This window comes from Triticum dicoccoides, chromosome 3B, assembly GCF_002162155.2.
Source record: "Triticum dicoccoides isolate Atlit2015 ecotype Zavitan chromosome 3B, WEW_v2.0, whole genome shotgun sequence".
Taxonomy (NCBI): Eukaryota; Viridiplantae; Streptophyta; class Magnoliopsida; order Poales; family Poaceae; genus Triticum; species Triticum dicoccoides.
The window spans coordinates 808,650,824-808,669,487 of record NC_041385.1 but is presented as its reverse complement, the minus strand read 5'-3'; the positions used below and the strand labels follow the sequence as shown (position 1 = coordinate 808,669,487).

The 18,664-nt window shown below is 45.5% G+C and overlaps 1 protein-coding gene across 1 annotated transcript in view; it reads left to right on the top strand.

Annotated features, from left to right (window-relative positions):
* LOC119280116 overlaps positions 1–3,026 on the top strand; it is a 15,182-nt gene extending 12,156 nt beyond the window's left edge. Inside the window, exon 2 of the mRNA XM_037561086.1 lies at positions 1,839–3,026. Coding sequence (XP_037416983.1) covers positions 1,839–3,026 — 1,188 coding nt within the window. The remainder of the gene's footprint in view (positions 1–1,838) is intronic.
* Positions 3,027–18,664: the final 15,638 nt, after the last annotated feature.

Genomic DNA, 18,664 nt, shown 5'->3' with positions numbered 1-18,664 from the left:
CGACCTCCTCCTCCTCTCCGGCATGTAGGCGAGCTCCTCTCCGGTAACCTCCTCCTCCTCCTCTCCGACGATGTAGGTGAGCTCCTCTCCGGTGACTTCCTCCTCCTCCCTCCTCTCCTCCTCATGGTCTCTCCTCGGCCCTCCTCTCCGGCAAACTCCTCTCCGGCAAAAGAACGTACAAGATCCAAAAACGAGAACAAAATTTGAAAAAAATATCCTCCAAAAAACGAGCAAAAAAAGCGCAAAAAATCACGATCCAGATCCAAATTCAAAATTCAAAAATAGCAATGGTGCACGGTGGGGGTTAGACGGTGCGCCACTACTATTTTCCCGCCTTTAAAATTCAGAAAAAAACAAAAAGAATTCAAAAAAAAAAAGTTACCAGTGGCGCACCTATAGCAATAGTAATGGCGCACTACAAGGTGCGCCACTGTTACCTGCAATACTAATGGCGCACCAGAGGTGCGCCATTAGTATTTGTTACTCGTGGCATGGTAATAGTGGCGCACCTATACTGCACCATTAATAGCCAAAATAGGTGCGCCACTAACAGGCCTTTTTCTAGTAGTGAACCCTTTAATCTCCCCTTTCATGTTGCTAGCCCCATCATATCCTTGCCCACGTATTTGACTAGGAGTCAAATGATGATCTTTAAGCAAAGTTTGATTTGCATTCTTAAGTGACAATGAAGTTGTATTGGAAACATGCACAACGCCAAGGAACCTCTCACATCCTCTTCCCGATTTGTCAACAAATCGTATGCAGAGAGCAAGTTGTTCTTTATGAGACACATGACCCAAACGAGTTACGAGCCTTTAGCTAGTCTTTTGACCTATTTCCAGCATTTCATGGTGGATGAAATCAGCCACATGTTTCAAGGTAATGTATCACACTTTGTTGCATACAAAGGCATTCCTCATGTTCAACCGACAACAAAGGAAAACACTACTGAGTAATGACTAAACTGAAAACTCCGTCTGTGTGATGTGAGGGATTGTCTCAGCAAGTAGGTTGTCAAACATTTCTTTTTTTGAGGGAAAGGTCATCATGGCTAGCTTTATTAAATTAAACAACGCTTACATCGTCCGCTAAAAGTTCAGAAATAAAAGTGCGAGATGAGTCCAACCACAAGTTTGGTGGATCTACAGGTCCATTTTACGCTTGCACATGAGGTGTCATATTAGATTCCCGGTTAAAATGCTCTAAAATGACCTTTCCGGAATTAACAATAATGGACAATCCTCCAAAATTGGAGCTGCTATCGTAGAGTGTCCCATATTCTGCTGGAGAGCAGCAACTAAAGTCATGCAGTCCGTCTGTATCCGAATGGAGTTGCAGCCAATACTAGTAGCAAGTTTTAGTCCCTCAGAGAGGGCTGTAGCTTCTACAGTAAAAGCAGCTTGTCAAACTTTTCTTGTTCAATAATGGAGGCACAATGTATGGTCTTTGATCTTTTCGTGAATCTAATTTTTTTCCGATAAAGTTCATGGATGTAATTTTTTGTCCCATAAAGTTCATGGTGGTAATTTAGGTGAAACTTCTCGGAGAGCTAACAGAATGAATGCGCTGAGACAATCGCTTGCAGTACTACGCATACGTATTGCAGATCGAGAAATGAAGCGCATCCATCGAAGGATCTAGTTCTTTGTAGGCAAAAATGTCCCTATCCTTCACCTTCACTTTGTCAAATTGAACTACAGTGTTCAAAAAACCTTCAACGACATCAGACAAACCAGACGAACCAAGCCCAATACACGCTAGGCCCAGCCCGGCCTGGACCATTAACGGGTTTCCTCATAAGAATCTAATTAAACTTAGCAGCATTCACACCAATCCAGCGCCGCACGCCGAGCAGAAGCGGCGGCGAGGAATGGCCAAGTCGGGGAAGCGCCGGACGAGGACCTCGCCGCCGACCACCGCCCACCGCCTCCACAATCACCACGTCCTCCACCTCATCCTCCACAAACCGCGAAGAACCCGCCTCGCCATCGCCGGACATCCTACCGGAGCTGATCGCATTGATCGCGAGCCGGCTGACGACCCTCGAGGACTTCTTCGCCCTCGTTGCCACCTGCCGCGCCTACCGGGCTCACCTCCCGTTGTCATCGTCCAACCTCGCCTCGCAGGGTCCGCTCCTCCTCGTCCACCAGAAGACCTCTGCCTCGGAAGCGCTCTACCACGTCCCCCTCTGCCGCATCTTCCGCTTCCGCCTCCCGCGCACCCCCGTGGACCATGGACGCCGCAACCCCACCTGCTTCAGCCGGCTCTTCACCCCCAAAGAAGTCACCCTCACCTGCTTCTACTCCTTCGGCTGCCGTGTCGCCATCAGAAACATCTTTACCGCCAGCCGCCCCGAGTTTCGCATCTGCCATCTCCTCACAGGCGAGCGAGCCCGCCTGCCCCATCCCCCTACACCCATTGGATGTGTTCTCTTTTCTGGCGACTTAGTCCTCGCCTTCATGCCACGGCACCGTCACATCTCCTACTGCCGTATTGGGGATGCTCAGTGGCAAGTGGCGTGGTGCGACGAAGGCTACCACCCTTACCGTCTGATGTTCGTGAAAGGAACCCTCTACGCGTTGATTTATCCAAATTACCGTCTTGCTGTTGTCGAGCTTAACAACAATTCTATGGTATTGTCGTTTCTTGGGGATGAACTTAGCGCACAGACAGTTCCAGATAGTTCGGTGGCCTTGCTCGCAGAGTGCCATGGTGAGATATTGCTAATTGTCAGAACCAAGTTGTACCATGTTTTCAAGTGGCAATCCAGGGAGAAGAAGTGGGCGAGCACCGACAGCCTTGGTGGTTGTAGCTTGTTCTTTAATAGGCATGAGTTTGCTGGTTGCCTTGGTCCAGATCATCCGCGAGTTCGAAGAGACTGCTTGTACTTTACTGGAAACTTTGGGAACTGGAGTGAGTATTCTTTGGTTGATAGATCTTTGCATGAAATTCTTGCCGACTACCCAGGGAGACCACTACGGGAGGATTGTTTTCCACTGGCTTGGGTCCTTCCAAGCATTTGTTGATGTAGTACAAGGTGTATAAGAACTGCCCAGAAGTTCTCAAGGTACATTTGCTCCCTTGTAACTTGTTAATGCATTAGTTTTGGAGTGTATGTTTGTTAATCAAAATAGTCAAGGGTTCTTTAGCAACAAATGTATATGAATGGATATCTCGCTTACTATCTTTTTCATATATTTGACAGTATTGTTCATCAAATTAGTTTTGGGGCATGGTTTGCTTATTCTGTAATTGATGACAGCAACATCTAATAAAATGCATATTTAGTAAAATGAATGGAGACCATCACTTCCCTTAATAGAAACCCATACATGCTGTAAAGGGAGATGGCAATCTAAATACTAATTTTCTTGTTGGGATTGCGTAGAAAGGCTTGGGTAGTTTGTGGCACGGCTAGAATTTCCCTCCTACACCTGGTGGCGTGGAGGGAAGACAGGGTCGATACAAACTAATAATCAATATGCACAGCCCTTCCCCTTACAGTGTTATTATCTCTATCTATTTATCTTGATCACATCATGGATATGACGCCAAAGAAAATAATGGCATGCACAGATGAAGTCTTACACTGTATTGAGGTTGCCAAACCTATGCAGGGGCCAAACTATGGAGTTCACATTAAGACTACAACAAAAGTTTGTGATATTAGTAAGGATTTCTAAGAGATGGATTTTATTTGTGAAGGTCGTGAGTCCAATGTAGATGCACATGTTTAGTTAAGTCATCGCCCGCCTCAGAACTTTAATCTTTGTATTTTGATAAGACATGTTGGAAGGTTGATGAGAAATGTCGCTTTTGCTGTTGGAAAGAATCCATTTGTTACATTGTTTTTTCAGTGGTAAGTTTGGAGTATTCTTGCTGTTGCTCTGGATGTTGGATGAATTACCCTGTAAGATGATGAGGCCTGGGTGTTAAATTTTTATGGGGGTGAGGGTTTCTGGTGGTGTTGCAGCGTTGCTTGCTTGAGTAATATGTACCCTGCTAAACCTACTGCTGTTATTTCCATGATGTTCACATGTGCTGTGTTCTTGGTCTGCCTTGCAGAAGAGAAATTAATCTGGGAAACAAACGTCCCTTTGGGGCCGAGTTGCTGTCGAGAGTGGCGACAGAAATCTTGACCAACTGATGATGGATGGGGGGAGGCCGATTCAGTATGCTTTGCGGTCCGTTGCCTGATGAAGAGAACCATGGCTCTTTTGGTGGGCTGGTAGTCGTTTACTCTCGTTTTTCTGTACACACGTTCTGTGTGTAAACATAATAACTCTTGTGCGTTGAACTGTTGATCAGCTCCTATGTTAGCCAATAATCGGTGGTCATTACAATGAAATGAAGTTGGGTGTGATGGGCATTATATTGATCTACTAATAAATGGGGCCCAAAGATGATTCCGCTGACATGATACTAGGGAAGGTCTAAAATACTATTGGATTAATTCCCTGCAGAAAGGAAAATCTTGGATTTTCTTTCTTATTTTGCCGAGAAGAGTAATTTGTGCCTCCGTCCCCAAATAAGAAATTAAAGAGAGTTACTTTTCCGCTCTTAGAATAGTGCCAAATGTCAACACACATAGTTAGTGCATTCATCTGCAAGAAAATTATTCGAGTACACTAATAGAAAACAGGGCTTTCATTCTGGCCTGGCCAGCCCATTAGTCCCGGTTCTTCACGAACCGGGACCCATTGGGGGGCATTAGTCCCTGTTCATGAGCCCAGGGGGCCGGCCGGGGCCTCGTGGGCATTGGTCCCGGTTCGTCTGGACCCATTTGTCGCGGTTCTAGGCACGAACTGGGACCAATGGTCCTCGCTCCTGGCCCACAACAATTGGTCCCGGTTCGTGGCTTGGACCGGGACAGATTACCGGGATTTAGTCCCGGTTTCTACCATTAACCGGAACAAATGAGTTGCCTATATATACCTCATCGCCACAGCAGAGCACTCCACATTGCTTTGTTTTTTCTGGACGGCGAGGGGAGGGCATTTGGGTGCTCTAGCTCACCTCCTATGCCCATGAGGTGTTCGATGAAATGTCCGAGCCACACTAGTTAATCTTTCTCCTCTCGAAACTCAACATCCGAGCTCCATTTTCCCCGAGATTTGTCTAGGTTTAGCGGTTCGTCACGTCCCGCCCCCGTCTTCACCGCCGTCGATCGCCCGCGCCGATCTCGTCGCCGGCACCACCGTGGTGAGCCTCTTGTTCTTATCTTCTTTTTGAAAAAAAAAATTCTTACTTCAGATAGATACTTGTCTAATTTTCTTACTTTTATTATTCCTTGTTATTATATAGTGCGATGGTTTTGGTATCCGCCCCCGTCGGCCGTCGTCCTGTCTATGATACAGATGTGGTATATATATTATCTTTTGATAACTATTTGGTTCATTTATTGTTTATGACAATTATGCCGACCAACGTGACATAGATTTTATTTATTTAGGAGGTTGTTGAACCAGAAATTTCAACCGACCCTATTGTCGAGAGGTTAAATTTAGTTGAAGAAGAAAACAATTACTTGAAGGAAAAAATAAGAAAAATTGAGGAGGAGAAGATGATATTGGAGTTGCATGTTGCGGATGTCGTCGATGATCACAAGATCAAGATGGATGCAATGCGGTTGAAGATTAAAAAGATTAGAAAATATGCCATTCATACCGAGGCTTGGTATCATTATGCAGTTGGATCAGTTGTTACCTTGGTTGCGATTATGATCGCATTTATTGTTGCATTGAAATGTTTTACATAATTTTAATGTATTGTTTAATTAGATGCTCTGGAGAGCTATATGTTGTTCAATGTGAACTATGTATGTACTTTGGTTTTAATGTGATGACGAACTTCTATTAATTTGGTCACTTATCTATTCATGAGAGGGTTGAAAATTGATGATGTGGCTTTGAATGGTGCATTTTGAACACAGAAAAACTGTGGAGTTCAAATAAGTTAATAGAAATGAAATCCCTTTGTAACAGATGAGTTTCCATATGAAACCCTTATACTTCGAAAGAGATTGTCCGTTTTGTACACGAAGTGCATCCAGTTTTTGCCGTAACCCTCTGTACTTTTTTGCACATGCTATGTGGGTGAAATGATGATATCATGCCAACTTTCAACCTTTTAAGAGTTCATTTCAAATGCTTTTCAATTTCATGGTCTTATAGCTCAAAATAATCAGTAAATGCATGAAAAATAACAAATGAAGTCAGAAAGGATAGAGAATTGATGATGTGGCTTTGAATGGTGCATTTTGAACACATAAAAACTATGGAGTTCAAATAAGTTTAAAAAAAATAAAATCTCTTTGTAACAGACGAGTTTCCGTATGAAACCATGATACTTTGAAAGAGATTGTCCGTTTTATACACGAAGTGCATCCAGTTTTTGCCGTAACCCTCTCTACTTTCTTGCACATGCCATGTGGGTGAAATGATGATACCATGCCAAGTTTCAACCTTTTCAGAGTTCATTTCAAATGCTTTTCAATTTCATGGTCTTATAGCTCAAAATAATCAGTAAATGCATGAAAAGTAACAAATGAAGTCAGAAAGGATTGAAAATTGATGATGTGACTTTGAATGGTGCATTTTGAACACAGAAAAACTATGGAGTTCAAATAAGTTCAAAAAAATGAAATTCCTTTGTAACAGACGAGTTTCCGTATGAAATCTTGATACTTCGAAAGACATTGTCCGTTTTGTACACGAATTATCATAAAATAAAATAAATAAGTTATTTAAAACAAAATAATATAAAATTTAATAAAATATATAAGTAGAAACAAAATAAAATAAACTTTAATAACATAAATAAAATTTATGAAACTAAAATTATCAAAGTATTTTCTGTTCAAAACATTATAAGCAACCTCTAGTATTATTGAAACTAAAATTATATAAAATTGATGCAGCTAAACTTATCAAAGTATTTTCTATTCAAAATCATTAAAAGCAAAAACAATTTTCATAAAGAACTTTTTTTGTTAGAAACTTTAATAGCAAAAAGAATTATCATAAAATAAAATAAATAAGTAATTAGAAACAAAATAAAATAAAAAAATAAGTATTTTTTTGTAAGTAGAAACAAAACAAAATAAATAAAGCAAAAAAGGAAACAAAAAACTGGGAAAAAATAAAAAAATTGCCACCTACAGGGCCACCATAGCCTGAATACGACTAGAAACCCATCCATGGGCCAGGATTCAGGCCCGTAGAAGGCCCAGTAAGCTCACATGCATAGCAATGTTAGATTTGGCCCATAGGCCGGCAATTCAGAGGAGTTCGAAAGGGAGGAGGCAACCGAGCTTATAAACAGGTGTTGAACGCTCTCAACTAGCGAGCTGGGACTAAACTCCCAACACCACCCCGATGTGCAAGGCCTTTGGTTCCGGTTGGTGGAACCAACCGGAACTAAAGGGGTGCATTGGTACCGGCTCGTGGCACCAACCGGTACCAATGCCCCCTGAGGGAGTCCTGGATTAGGGGGTGTCCGGATGGCCGGACTATGACCTTTGGCCGGACTCCCGGAGTATGAAGATACAAGATTGAAGAGTCCGTCTCGTGTCCGGATGGGACTTTCCTTGGTGTGGAAGGCAAGCTTGGCGATACGATATGAAGATCTCCTCCCATTGTAACCGACTCTGTGTAACCCTAGCCCTCTCCGGTGTCTATATAAACCGGAGAGTTTTAGTCCGTAGGACGAACAACAATCATACCATAGGCTAGCTTCTAGGGTTTAGCCTCTCTGATCTCGTGGTAGATCCACTCTTGTACTACCCATATCATCAATATTAATCAAGCAGGAGTAGGGTTTTACCTCCATCGAGAGGGCCCGAACCTGGGTAAAAACACCGTGTCCCTTGTCTCTTGTTACCATCCGCCTAGACGCACAGTTCGGGACCCCCTACCCGAGATCCGCCAGTTTTGACACCAACATTGGTGCTTTCATTGAGAGTTCCTCTATTTCGTCACCTTTAGGCCCGATGGCTTCTTCGATCATCAACCACGACGCGATCCAGGGTGAGACTTTTCTCCCCGGACAGATCTTCGTATTCGGCGGCTTCGCACTGCGGGCCATCTCGCTTGGCCATCTGGAGCAGATCGAAAGCTACGCCCCTGGCCATCAGGTCAGGATTGGAAGTTTAAACTACACAGCCGACATCCGTGGGGACTTGATCTTCGACGGATTCGAGCCATGGCCGAGCACGCCGCACTGTCGCGATGGGCATGATTTAACTCTGCCGCCGGACAACGCCCAGAGCGCCGCTCAGGTGTCCGCTCCGATCATTAGCTCGGAACCGACTGCGCTAGTCGGGGATGGACGGTTGGACGCCGCCCCGGGAGCCGCAATCTCTACGGCGATAGAGCCGAATACCAGCCTAGTCCTTTGCAAGGCCCGTGACTCCAAGGTGCCGGACTCCGTTCCGGACTCCGCATATTCCGCACCCCTTCCGATCGAACCCGATTGGGCTCCGGTCATGGAGTTCACCGCCGCGGATGTCTTTCAGCACTCGCCCTTTGGCGATATCCTGAATTCACTAAAGTCTCTCTCTTTGTCAGGAGAGCCCTGGCCGAATTACGGTCAGCATGGTTGGGATACGGACGACGAAGAAATTCGAAACCCACCCACCACCCACTTCGTAGCCACTGTCGACGATTTAACCGACATGCTCGACTTCGACTCCGAAGACATCGACGGTATGGACGCCGATGAAGGAGACGACCAAGAACCAGCACCTATAGGGAACTGGAAAAGCACCTCATCATATGACATATACATGATGGACACCCCCAAAGCAGGGGATGGCGATGAAAAAATGGAGGACGACCCCTCCAAGAATCAACCCAAGCGCCGACGTCAGCGGCGCCGCTCTAAACCCTGCCAAAATAAAAACTGCGAGTCTGGCACTGGAGATAACAACACGCCGGACAGTGCCGAAGACATCGCCCTCCAGCATGATTCAGTGCAGGAGGACGAAGGAGCCAGCCCTCATGAGAGAGCGGCCGACAGAGAGGTCGAGGACAATAATTATATGCCTCCCTCCGAAGACGAGGCAAGCCTCGACGATGACGAATTCGTCGTACCAGAGGATCCCATCGAACAAGGGCATTTCAGACGCAGGCTTATGGCCACGGCAAGCAGACTCAAGAAAAAATAGCAGCAACTTAGAGCTGACCAAGACATGCTAGCCGACAGATGGACCGAAGTCCTGGTGGCCGAAGAGTATAAACTCGAACGCCCCTCCAAGAGCTACCCAAAGCGCAGGCTGCTACCCCAACTTGAGGAGGAAGCAACTAAACCTACATCACCAGCGTATGATGCGCCCGATCGGCCACCCCGTGGCCGCGACAGAGAGGCCTTCAGGCCCTCGATCCAAGCCGCACCCCGACACCGCTCAAAAAATACCAGAGTGCGGGGAGACGCAACAGACCTGCGAGACATATTGGAGAACAAGGCATGGCAAACAAGATCGATCTACGGATCGCGTGGGCGCCCCACTTCACGCGACGATAACCATCATGCCGGATATGATAAATACGGCCAGGCCGAATACAACAGACCAAGCTCATCCGAGCTGCGTCGCGATATAGCCCAGTACAGGGGTGCCGCACACCCACTATGCTTCACAGACGAAGTAATGGATCATCAAATCCCCGAGGGTTTTAAACCCGTCAACATTGAATCATACGATGGCACAACAGTTCCCGCGGTATGGATCGAGGATTATCTCCTTCACATTCACATGGCCCGTGGTGATGATCTACACGCCATCAAATACCTCCTGCTCAAGCTTAAAGGACCAGCTCGGCATTGGCTTAACAGCCTGCCAGCAGAGTCAATTAGTTGCTGGGATGACCTGGAATCCGCATTCCTTGACAACTTCCAGGGCACTTATGTGCGACCACCAGACGCCGATGACCTAAGCCACATAATCCAGCAGCCAGAAGAATCGGCCAAACAATTCTGGACACGGTTCCTAACCAAGAAAAATAAAATAGTCGACTGTCCGGACGCCGAGGCCGTTGCAGCCTTCAGGCACAACATCCGAGACAAATGGCTTGCCCAGCACCTGGGACAGGAAAAGCCGAAATCTATGGCAGCCCTCACGACACTCATGACCCGCTTTTGCGCGGGCGAAGACAGCTGGCTAGCTCGTAGCAATAACATAACCAAGAGCCCTGGCAATTCGGATACCAAGGACAACAATGACAGGTCACGTCGCAACAAGCATAAGCGCCGCATTAACGGCGACAATACTGAGGATACGGCAGTCAATGCCGGATTTAGAGGCTCTAAACCCGGTCAGCGGAAGAAGCCATTCAAAAGAAACCCTCCGGGCCCATCCAGTCTAGACCGGATACTCGATCGCTCGTGCCAGATACACGGCAGCCCCGAACAACCAACCAACCACACCAACAGGGATTGTTGGGTGTTCAAGCAGGCAGGCAAGTTAAGTGCCGAAACCAGAGACAAGGGGCTGCATAGCGATGACGAGGAGGAGCCCCGGCCGCTGAACAACAGAGGACAGAAGGGATTCCCCCCACAAGTGCGGACGGTGAACATGATATGCGCAACCCACATCCCCAAAAGGGAGCGGAAGCGTGCTCTCAAGGACGTCTATGCGTTGGAGCCTGTCGCCCCAAAGTTCAACTCATGGTCCTCCCGCCCGATCACTTTTGATCGAAGGGACCACCCCACTAGCATCCGTCACGGCGGATTCGCCGCATTGGTCCTAGACCCAATCATCGACGGATTTCACCTCACTAGAGTCCTAATGGACGGCGACGGCAGCCTGAACCTGCTTTATCAGGATACAGTGCGAAAAATGGGTATAGATCCCTCGAGGATTAAACCCACAAAGACAACCTTCAAAGGCGTCATACCAAGTGTAGAAGCCAGCTGTACAGGCTCGGTCACACTCGAAGTGGTCTTCGGATCCCCGGATAATTTCCGAAGTGAAGAGTTAATCTTCGACATAGTCCCATTCCGCAGTGGCTATCATGCCCTGCTCGGACGAACCGCATTTGCAAAATTCCATGCGGTGCCGCACTATGCATATCTCAAGATCAAGATGCCAGGCCCTCGCGGAGTCATCACGGTAAATGGAAACACCGAATGCTCTCTCCGAATGGAGGAGCACACGGCGGCCCTGGCGGTGGAAGTACAGAGTTAGCCTCTCAAGGCAATTCTCCAATCCAGGTGTTAAACGTCCGGACAACGTCAAGCGAGCCCGAAGTAACCTACAACAAAGCCGTCTGGCACGTTCTGAGCAAGCATAGCAGTGCCGCCCCAACCCCAGCCCTCGCCAGATGGTGATACGGTACCACGCGTACATAATTACGCTTTAGAAATACCATGGGCATAAGGGGAGGCGCACAACTACGGCACACCCAGAATGCGGCTCAACCACACTAAGGGGCTCCCTATTCCGCCGTTCCTTTTTTATATACTTTCAGGACCCAACTATTCGGAAGGCCTGTCCGGCAATACACTCGTCGAACACACGATGCAACAGCCAGGGAGAGAACAAGCCGCGCCAAATGTCCAGGTGGTCCCTATAACGAGCTTAATACCTGTTTTACTTAAAGTCCCGCAGCTCGCCCCTAGAGGGGGACATGTCAAATAATCCCATCTGTTGCTTGTCGCACTATTTTTATCGTTCTGCTTTCATAGAAGCCTTTTTTTTAAACAATACATAGCTCTTATCTATTATTGTACTCATCTATTTTTTATACAAATATGCTCAGTCATGACATTATGCAACCGTACACTTTGGTATGGTCTATACACCAGGGGCTTAAGCACCCCATAACATGGTGTGAGAAGACCGAACACTCTTACGAGTGCGGCACCCCGAACTTATAGCACTATATGCATCGGCTCCGAATCATGTCTTGGGTCAATAGTTGGGTTTGCCCGGCTCCCATGTTTTGGTACCTTACGTTCCGCAATGTTGGCTAAGGTAGCGCTGGGAGAACTACTGCGATTGTGCCCCAGTTGAGCTGGGTTAACACCTCAGTAGAGAAAGCTAAAACTGACCGTCATGATAGTGCGAGAGACCAGTCGCTGTTCGCGAGGTTTTTCGAGTCCTTAAAGACTTATGCCGCTTAGAGCGAGGAACCAGACTTATCCGGCCTAGGTGTGGATAGCGCCCCGAACTCGGTCTTCCGAATACTAGGGGCTTCGCTGAAATTTAAAATTATAGAATTATATGGCTAAGTGAGAGTGATAAAGCATTATAAGTCCGACGACCTGGTTCGTTATGCTGAGCGCCTCCCTAGATGGACCCAAGAATGGGAACAAGAGCGCTCAGGTTTATCCCGAACACCCCAGCACTCGTGGCATAGGGGTAGAAGCCGACGACTTGCATCTCTCAGATTTGATAAACAGCCGCACAGAAGGTAATATTTTAAATTAACAAGCGTTGCTTAACGTATATGAACAAAGTGTTGGGGAACGTAGTAATTTCCAAAAAATTCCTACGCACACGCAACATCATGGTGATGGTATAGCAACGAGAGGGGAGAGTGTTGTCCACGTACCCTCGTAGACCGTAAGCGGAAGCGTTATGACAACTCGGTTGATGTAGTCGTACGTCTTCACGATCCGACCGATCCAAGCACCGAAAGTACGGCACCTCCGTGTTCAGCACACGTTCAGCTCGATGACGTTCCCCGGGCTCCAATCCAGCAAAGCGTCGGGGATGAGTTCCATCAGCACGACGGCGTGGTGACGTTGATGATGTTCTTCCGGCGCAGGGCTTCGCCTAAACTCCGCGACGATATGACCGAGGTGGAATATGGTGGAGGGGGGGCACCGCACACGGCTAATGAACGACCCGTAGATCAACTTGTGTGTCCTAGGGGTGCCCCCCTCCCCTGTATATAAAGGGGGAGAGGAGGAGGGGGCCGGCCAAGGGGAGAGGCGCGCCCTAGGGGGGCAATCCTACTCCAAGTAGGTTTGGCCCCCCTTTCCTATTAGGAGTAGGAGAGGGAAGGAAGAGAGGGGAGGGAAGAAGGAAAGGGGGGGCCGGCCCCCCTCCCAATTCGGATTGGGCTTGGGGGGGGGGGGGCGCCCCCTCCTTTGCCCCTTCTCCCTCCTTTCCACTAAGGCCCAATAAGGCCCATATACTTACCGGGGGGTTCCAGTAACCTCCCGGAGCTCCGGTATATTCCCAATCTCATCCGGAACCTTTCCGGTATCCAAATATATCCGTCCAATATATCAATCTTTATGTCTCGACCATTTCGAGACTCCTCGTCATGTCCGTGATCACATCCGGGACTCCGAACAAACTTCGGTACATCAAAACTTATAAACTCATAATAAAACTGTCATCGTAACGTTAAGCGTGCAGACCCTACGGGTTCGAGAACTATGTAGACATGACCTAGAACTATTCTCAGTCAATAACCAATAGCGGAACCTGGATGTCCATATTGGTTCCTACATATTCTACGAAGATCTTTATCGGTCAAACCGCATAACAACATACGTTGTTCCCTTTGTCATCGGTATGTTACTTGCCCGAGATTCGATCGTCGGTATCTAATACCTAGTTCAATCTCGTTACCGGCAAGTCTCTTTACCCGTTCCGTAATACACCATTTCATAACTAGCTCATTAGTTACAATGCTTGCAAGGCTTAAGTGATGTGTATTACCGAGAGGGCCCAGAGTTACCTCTCCGACAATCGGAGTGACAAAACCTAATCTCAAATTATGCCAACTCAACATGTACCTTTGGAGACACCTGTAGAGCACCTTTATAATCACCCAGTTACGTTGTGATGTTTGGTAGCACACAAAGTGTTCCTCTGGGAAACGGGAGTTGCATAATCTCATAGTTATAGGAACATGTATAAGTTATGAAGAAAGCAATAGCAACATACTAAACGATCAAGTGCTAGACTAACGGAATGGGTCATGTCAATCACATCATTCTCCTAATGATGTGATCCCGTTAATCAAATGACAACTCTTTTGTCCATGGCTAGGAAATATAACCATCTTTGATAAATGAGCTAGTCAAGTAGAGGCATACTAGTGACTATATGTTTGTCTATGTATTCACACATGTATCATTGTTTCCGGTTAATACAATTCTAGCATGAATAATAAACATTTATCATGATATGAGGAAATAAATAATAACTTTATTATTGCCTCTAGGGCATATTTCCTTCAATCTCCCACTTGCACTAGAGTCAATAATCTAGATTACATAGTAATGATTCTAACACCCATGGAGTCTTGGTGCTGATCATGTTTCGCTCGTGAGAGAGGCTTAGTTAACGGGTCTGCAACATTCAGATCCGTATGTATCTTGCAAATTTCTATGTCTCCCACTTGGACTTGGTCCCGGATGGAATTGAAGCGTCTCTTGATGTGCTTGGTCCTCTTGTGAAATCTGGATTCCTTTGCCAAGGCAATTGCACCAATATTGTCACAGAAGATCTTCATTGGTCCCGATGCACTAGGTATAACACCTAGATCGGTAATGAACTCCTTCATCCAGACTCCTTCATTTGCTGCTTCCGAAGCAGCTATGTACTCCGCTTCACATGTAGATCCCGCCATGACGCTTTGTTTAGAACTGCACCAACTTACAGCTCCACCATTTAATAAAAATACGTATCCGGTTTGCGATTTAGAATCGTCCGGATCAGTGTCAAAGCTTGCATCGACGTAACCATTTACGACTAGCTCTTTGTCACCTCCATATACGAGAAACATATCCTTAGTCCTTTTCAGGTATTTCAGGATGTTCTTGACCGTTGTCCAGTGATCCACTCCTGTATTACTTTGGTACCTCCCTGCCAAACTAATAGCAAGGCACACATCAGGTCTGGTACACAACATTGCATACATGATAGAGCCTATGGCTGAAGCATAGGGAACTCCCTTCATTTTCTCTCTATCTTTTGCAGTGGTCGGGCATTGAGTCTGACTCAATTTTATACCTTGTAATACAGGCAAGAACCCTTTCTTTGCCTGATCCATATTGAACCTTTTCAACACTTTATCAAGGTACGTGCATTGTGAAAGTCCAATCAAGCGTCTTGATCTATCTCTATAGATCTTGATGCCCAATATGTAAGCAGCTTCACCGTCTTTCATTGAAAAACTTTTATTCACGTGTCCTTTTATGCTATCCAGAAATTCTATATCATTTCCAATCAACAATATGTCGTCCACATATAATATTAGATATGCTATAGAGCTCCCACTCACTTTCTTGTAAATACAGGGTTCTCCAAAAGTCTGTATAAAACCATATGCTTTGATCACACTATCAAAGCATTTATTCCAACTCCGAGAGGCTTGCACCGGACCATAGATTGATTGCTGGAGTTTGCACACTTTGCTAGATCCCTTAGGATCGACAAAACCTTCTGGTTGCATCATATACAACTCTTCTTCCAGAAATCCATTCAGGAATACGGTTTTGACATCCATTTGCCATATTTCATAATCATAAAATGCGGCAATTGCTAACATGATTCGGACAGACTTAAGCATCGCTACTGGTGAGAAGGTCTCATCGTAGTCAACCCCTTGAACTTGTCGAAAACCTTTCGCAACAAGTCGAGCTTTATAGACATTTACATTATCGTCAGCGTCAGTCTTCTTCCTAAAGATCCATTTATTCTCAATGGCTTGCCGATCATCGGGCAAGTCAACAAAAGCCATACTTTGTTCTCATACATGGATCCCATCTCAGATTTCATGGCCTCTAGCCATTTTGCGGAATCTGGGCTCATCATCGCTTCCTCATAGTTCGCAGGTTCATCATGGTCAAGTAACATGACTTCCAGAATAGGATTACCGTACCACTCTGGTGCGGATCTTACTCTGGTAGACCTACGAGGTTCGGTAGAAACTTGATCTAAAGTTTCATGATCAATATCATTAGTTTCCTCACCAATTGGTGTAGTTTTCACAGGAACCGGTTCTTGTGATGAACTACCTTCCAATAAGGGAGCAGGTACAGTTACCTCATCAAGTTCTACTTTCCTCCCACTCACTTCTTTCGAGAGAAACTCCTTCTCTAGAAAGGATCCGATTTTAGCAACGAAAATCTTGCCCTCAGATCTGTGATAGAAGGTGTACCCAATAGTTTCTTTTGGGTATCCTATGAAGACACATTTCTCCGATTTAGGTTCGAGCTTATCTGGTTGAAGTTTCTTCACATAAGCATCGAAGCCCCAAACTTTAATAAACGACAACTTTGGTTTCTTGCCAAACCACAGTTCATAAGGCGTCGTCTCAACGGATTTTGATGGTGCCCTATTCAACGTGAATGCGGCCGTCTCTAAAGCATAACCCCAGAAAGATAGCGGTAAATCAGTAAGAGACATCATAGATCGCACCATATCTAGTAAAGTACGATTACGACGTTCGGACACACCATTACGTTGTGGTGTTCCGGGTGGCGTGAGTTGCGAAACTATTCCGCGTTGTTTCAAATGTAAACCAAACTCATAACTCAAATATTCTTCTCCACGATCAGATCGTAGAAACTTTATTTTCTTGTTACGATGATTTTCCACTTCACTCTGAAATTCTTTGAACTTTTCAAATGTTTCAGACTTGTGTTTCATTAAGTAGATATACCCATATCTGCTCAAATCATCTGTGAAGGTGAGAAAATAACGATACCCGCCGCGAGCTTCAACATTCATTGGACCACAAACATCAGTATGTATGATTTCCAACAAATCAGTTGCTCGCTCCATAGTTCCGGAGAACGGCGTTTTAGTCATCTTGCCCATGAGGCACGGTTCGCAAGTAGCAAGTGATTCATAATCAAGTGATTCCAAAAGCCCATCAGCATGGAGTTTCTTCATGCACTTTATACCGATATGACCTAAACGGCAGTGCCACAAATAAGTTGCACTATCATTATCAACTCTGCATCTTTTGGTTTCAACACTATGAATATGTGTATCACTACTATCGAGATTCAATAAAAATAGACCACTCTTCAAGGGTGCATGACCATAAAAGATATTACTCATATAAATAGAACAACCATTATTCTCTGATTTAAATGAATAACCGTCTCGCATCAAACAAAATCTAGATATAATGTTCATGCTCAACGCTGGCACCAAATAACAATTATTTAGGTCTAAAACTAATCCCAATGGTAGATGTAGAGGTAGCGTGCCGACCGCGATCACATCGACTTTGGAACCATTTCCCACGCGCATCGTCACCTCGTCCTTAGTAAATCTTCGCTTAATCCGTAGTCCCTATTTCGAGTTGCAAATATTAGCAACAGAACCAGTACCAAATACCCAGGTACTACTGCGAGCATTAGTAAGGTACACATCGATAACATGTATATCACATATACCTTTGTTCACTTTGCCATCCTTCTTATCCGCCAAATACTTGGGGCAGTTCCGCTTCTAGTGTCCAGTCTGCTTGCAGTAGAAGCACTCAGTCTCAGGCTTAGGTCCAGACTTGGGTTTCTTCTCTTGAGCAGCAACTTGTTTGCTGTTCTTCTTGAAGTTCCCCTTCTTCTTCCCTTTGCCCTTTTTCTTGACACTGGTGGTCTTGTTAACCATCAACACTTGATGCTCCTTCTTGATTTCTACCTCCGCGGCTTTTAGCATCGCGAAGAGCTCGGGAATAGTTTTGTCCATCCCTTGCATATTATAGTTCATCACGAAGCTCTCGTAGCTTGGTGGCAGTGATTTAAGAATTCTGTCAATGACACTATCATCAGGAAGATATAACTCCCAGTTGAATCAAGTGATTATTATACCTAGACATTTTGAGTATGTGTTCACTGACAGAACTATTCTCCTCCATCTTGCAGCTATAGAACTTATTGGAGACTTCATATCTCTCAATTCGGGCATTTGCTTGAAATATTAACTTCAACTCCTGGAACATCTCATATGCTCCATGACGTTCAAAACATCGTTGAAGACCCGGTTCTAAGCCGTAAAGCATGGCACACTGAACTATCGAGTAGTCATCAGCTTTGCTCTACCAGACGTTCTTAACGTCGTTAGTTGCATTAGCAGCAGGCCTGGCACCCAGCGGTGCTTCCAGGACGTAATTCTTCTGTGCAGCAATGAGGATAATCCTCAGGTTATGGACCCAGTCCGTGTAATTGCTACCATCATCTTTCAACTTTGCTTTCTCAAGGAACACATTAAAATTCAACGGAACAACAGCACGAGCCATCTATCTACAACAAACATAGACAAGCAAAATACTATTAGGTACTAAGTTCATGATAAATTTAAGTTCAATTAATCATATTACTTAAGAACTCCCACTCAGACAGACATCTCTCTAGTCATCTTAGTGATTACGTGATCCAAATCAACTAAACCATGTCCGATCATCACGTGAGATGGAGTAGTTTTCAATGGTGAACATCACTATGTTGATCATATCTACTATATGATTCACGCTCGACCTTTCGGTCTCCGTGTTCCGAGGCCATATCTGTATATGCTAGGCTCGTCAAGTTTAACCTGAGTATTCCGCGTGTGCAACTGTTTTGCACCCGTTGTATTTGAACGTAGAGCCTATCACACCCGATCATCACGTGGTGTCTCAACACGAAGAACTTCCGCAATGGTGCATACTCAGGGAGAACACTTCTCGATAATTAGTGAGAGATCATCTTA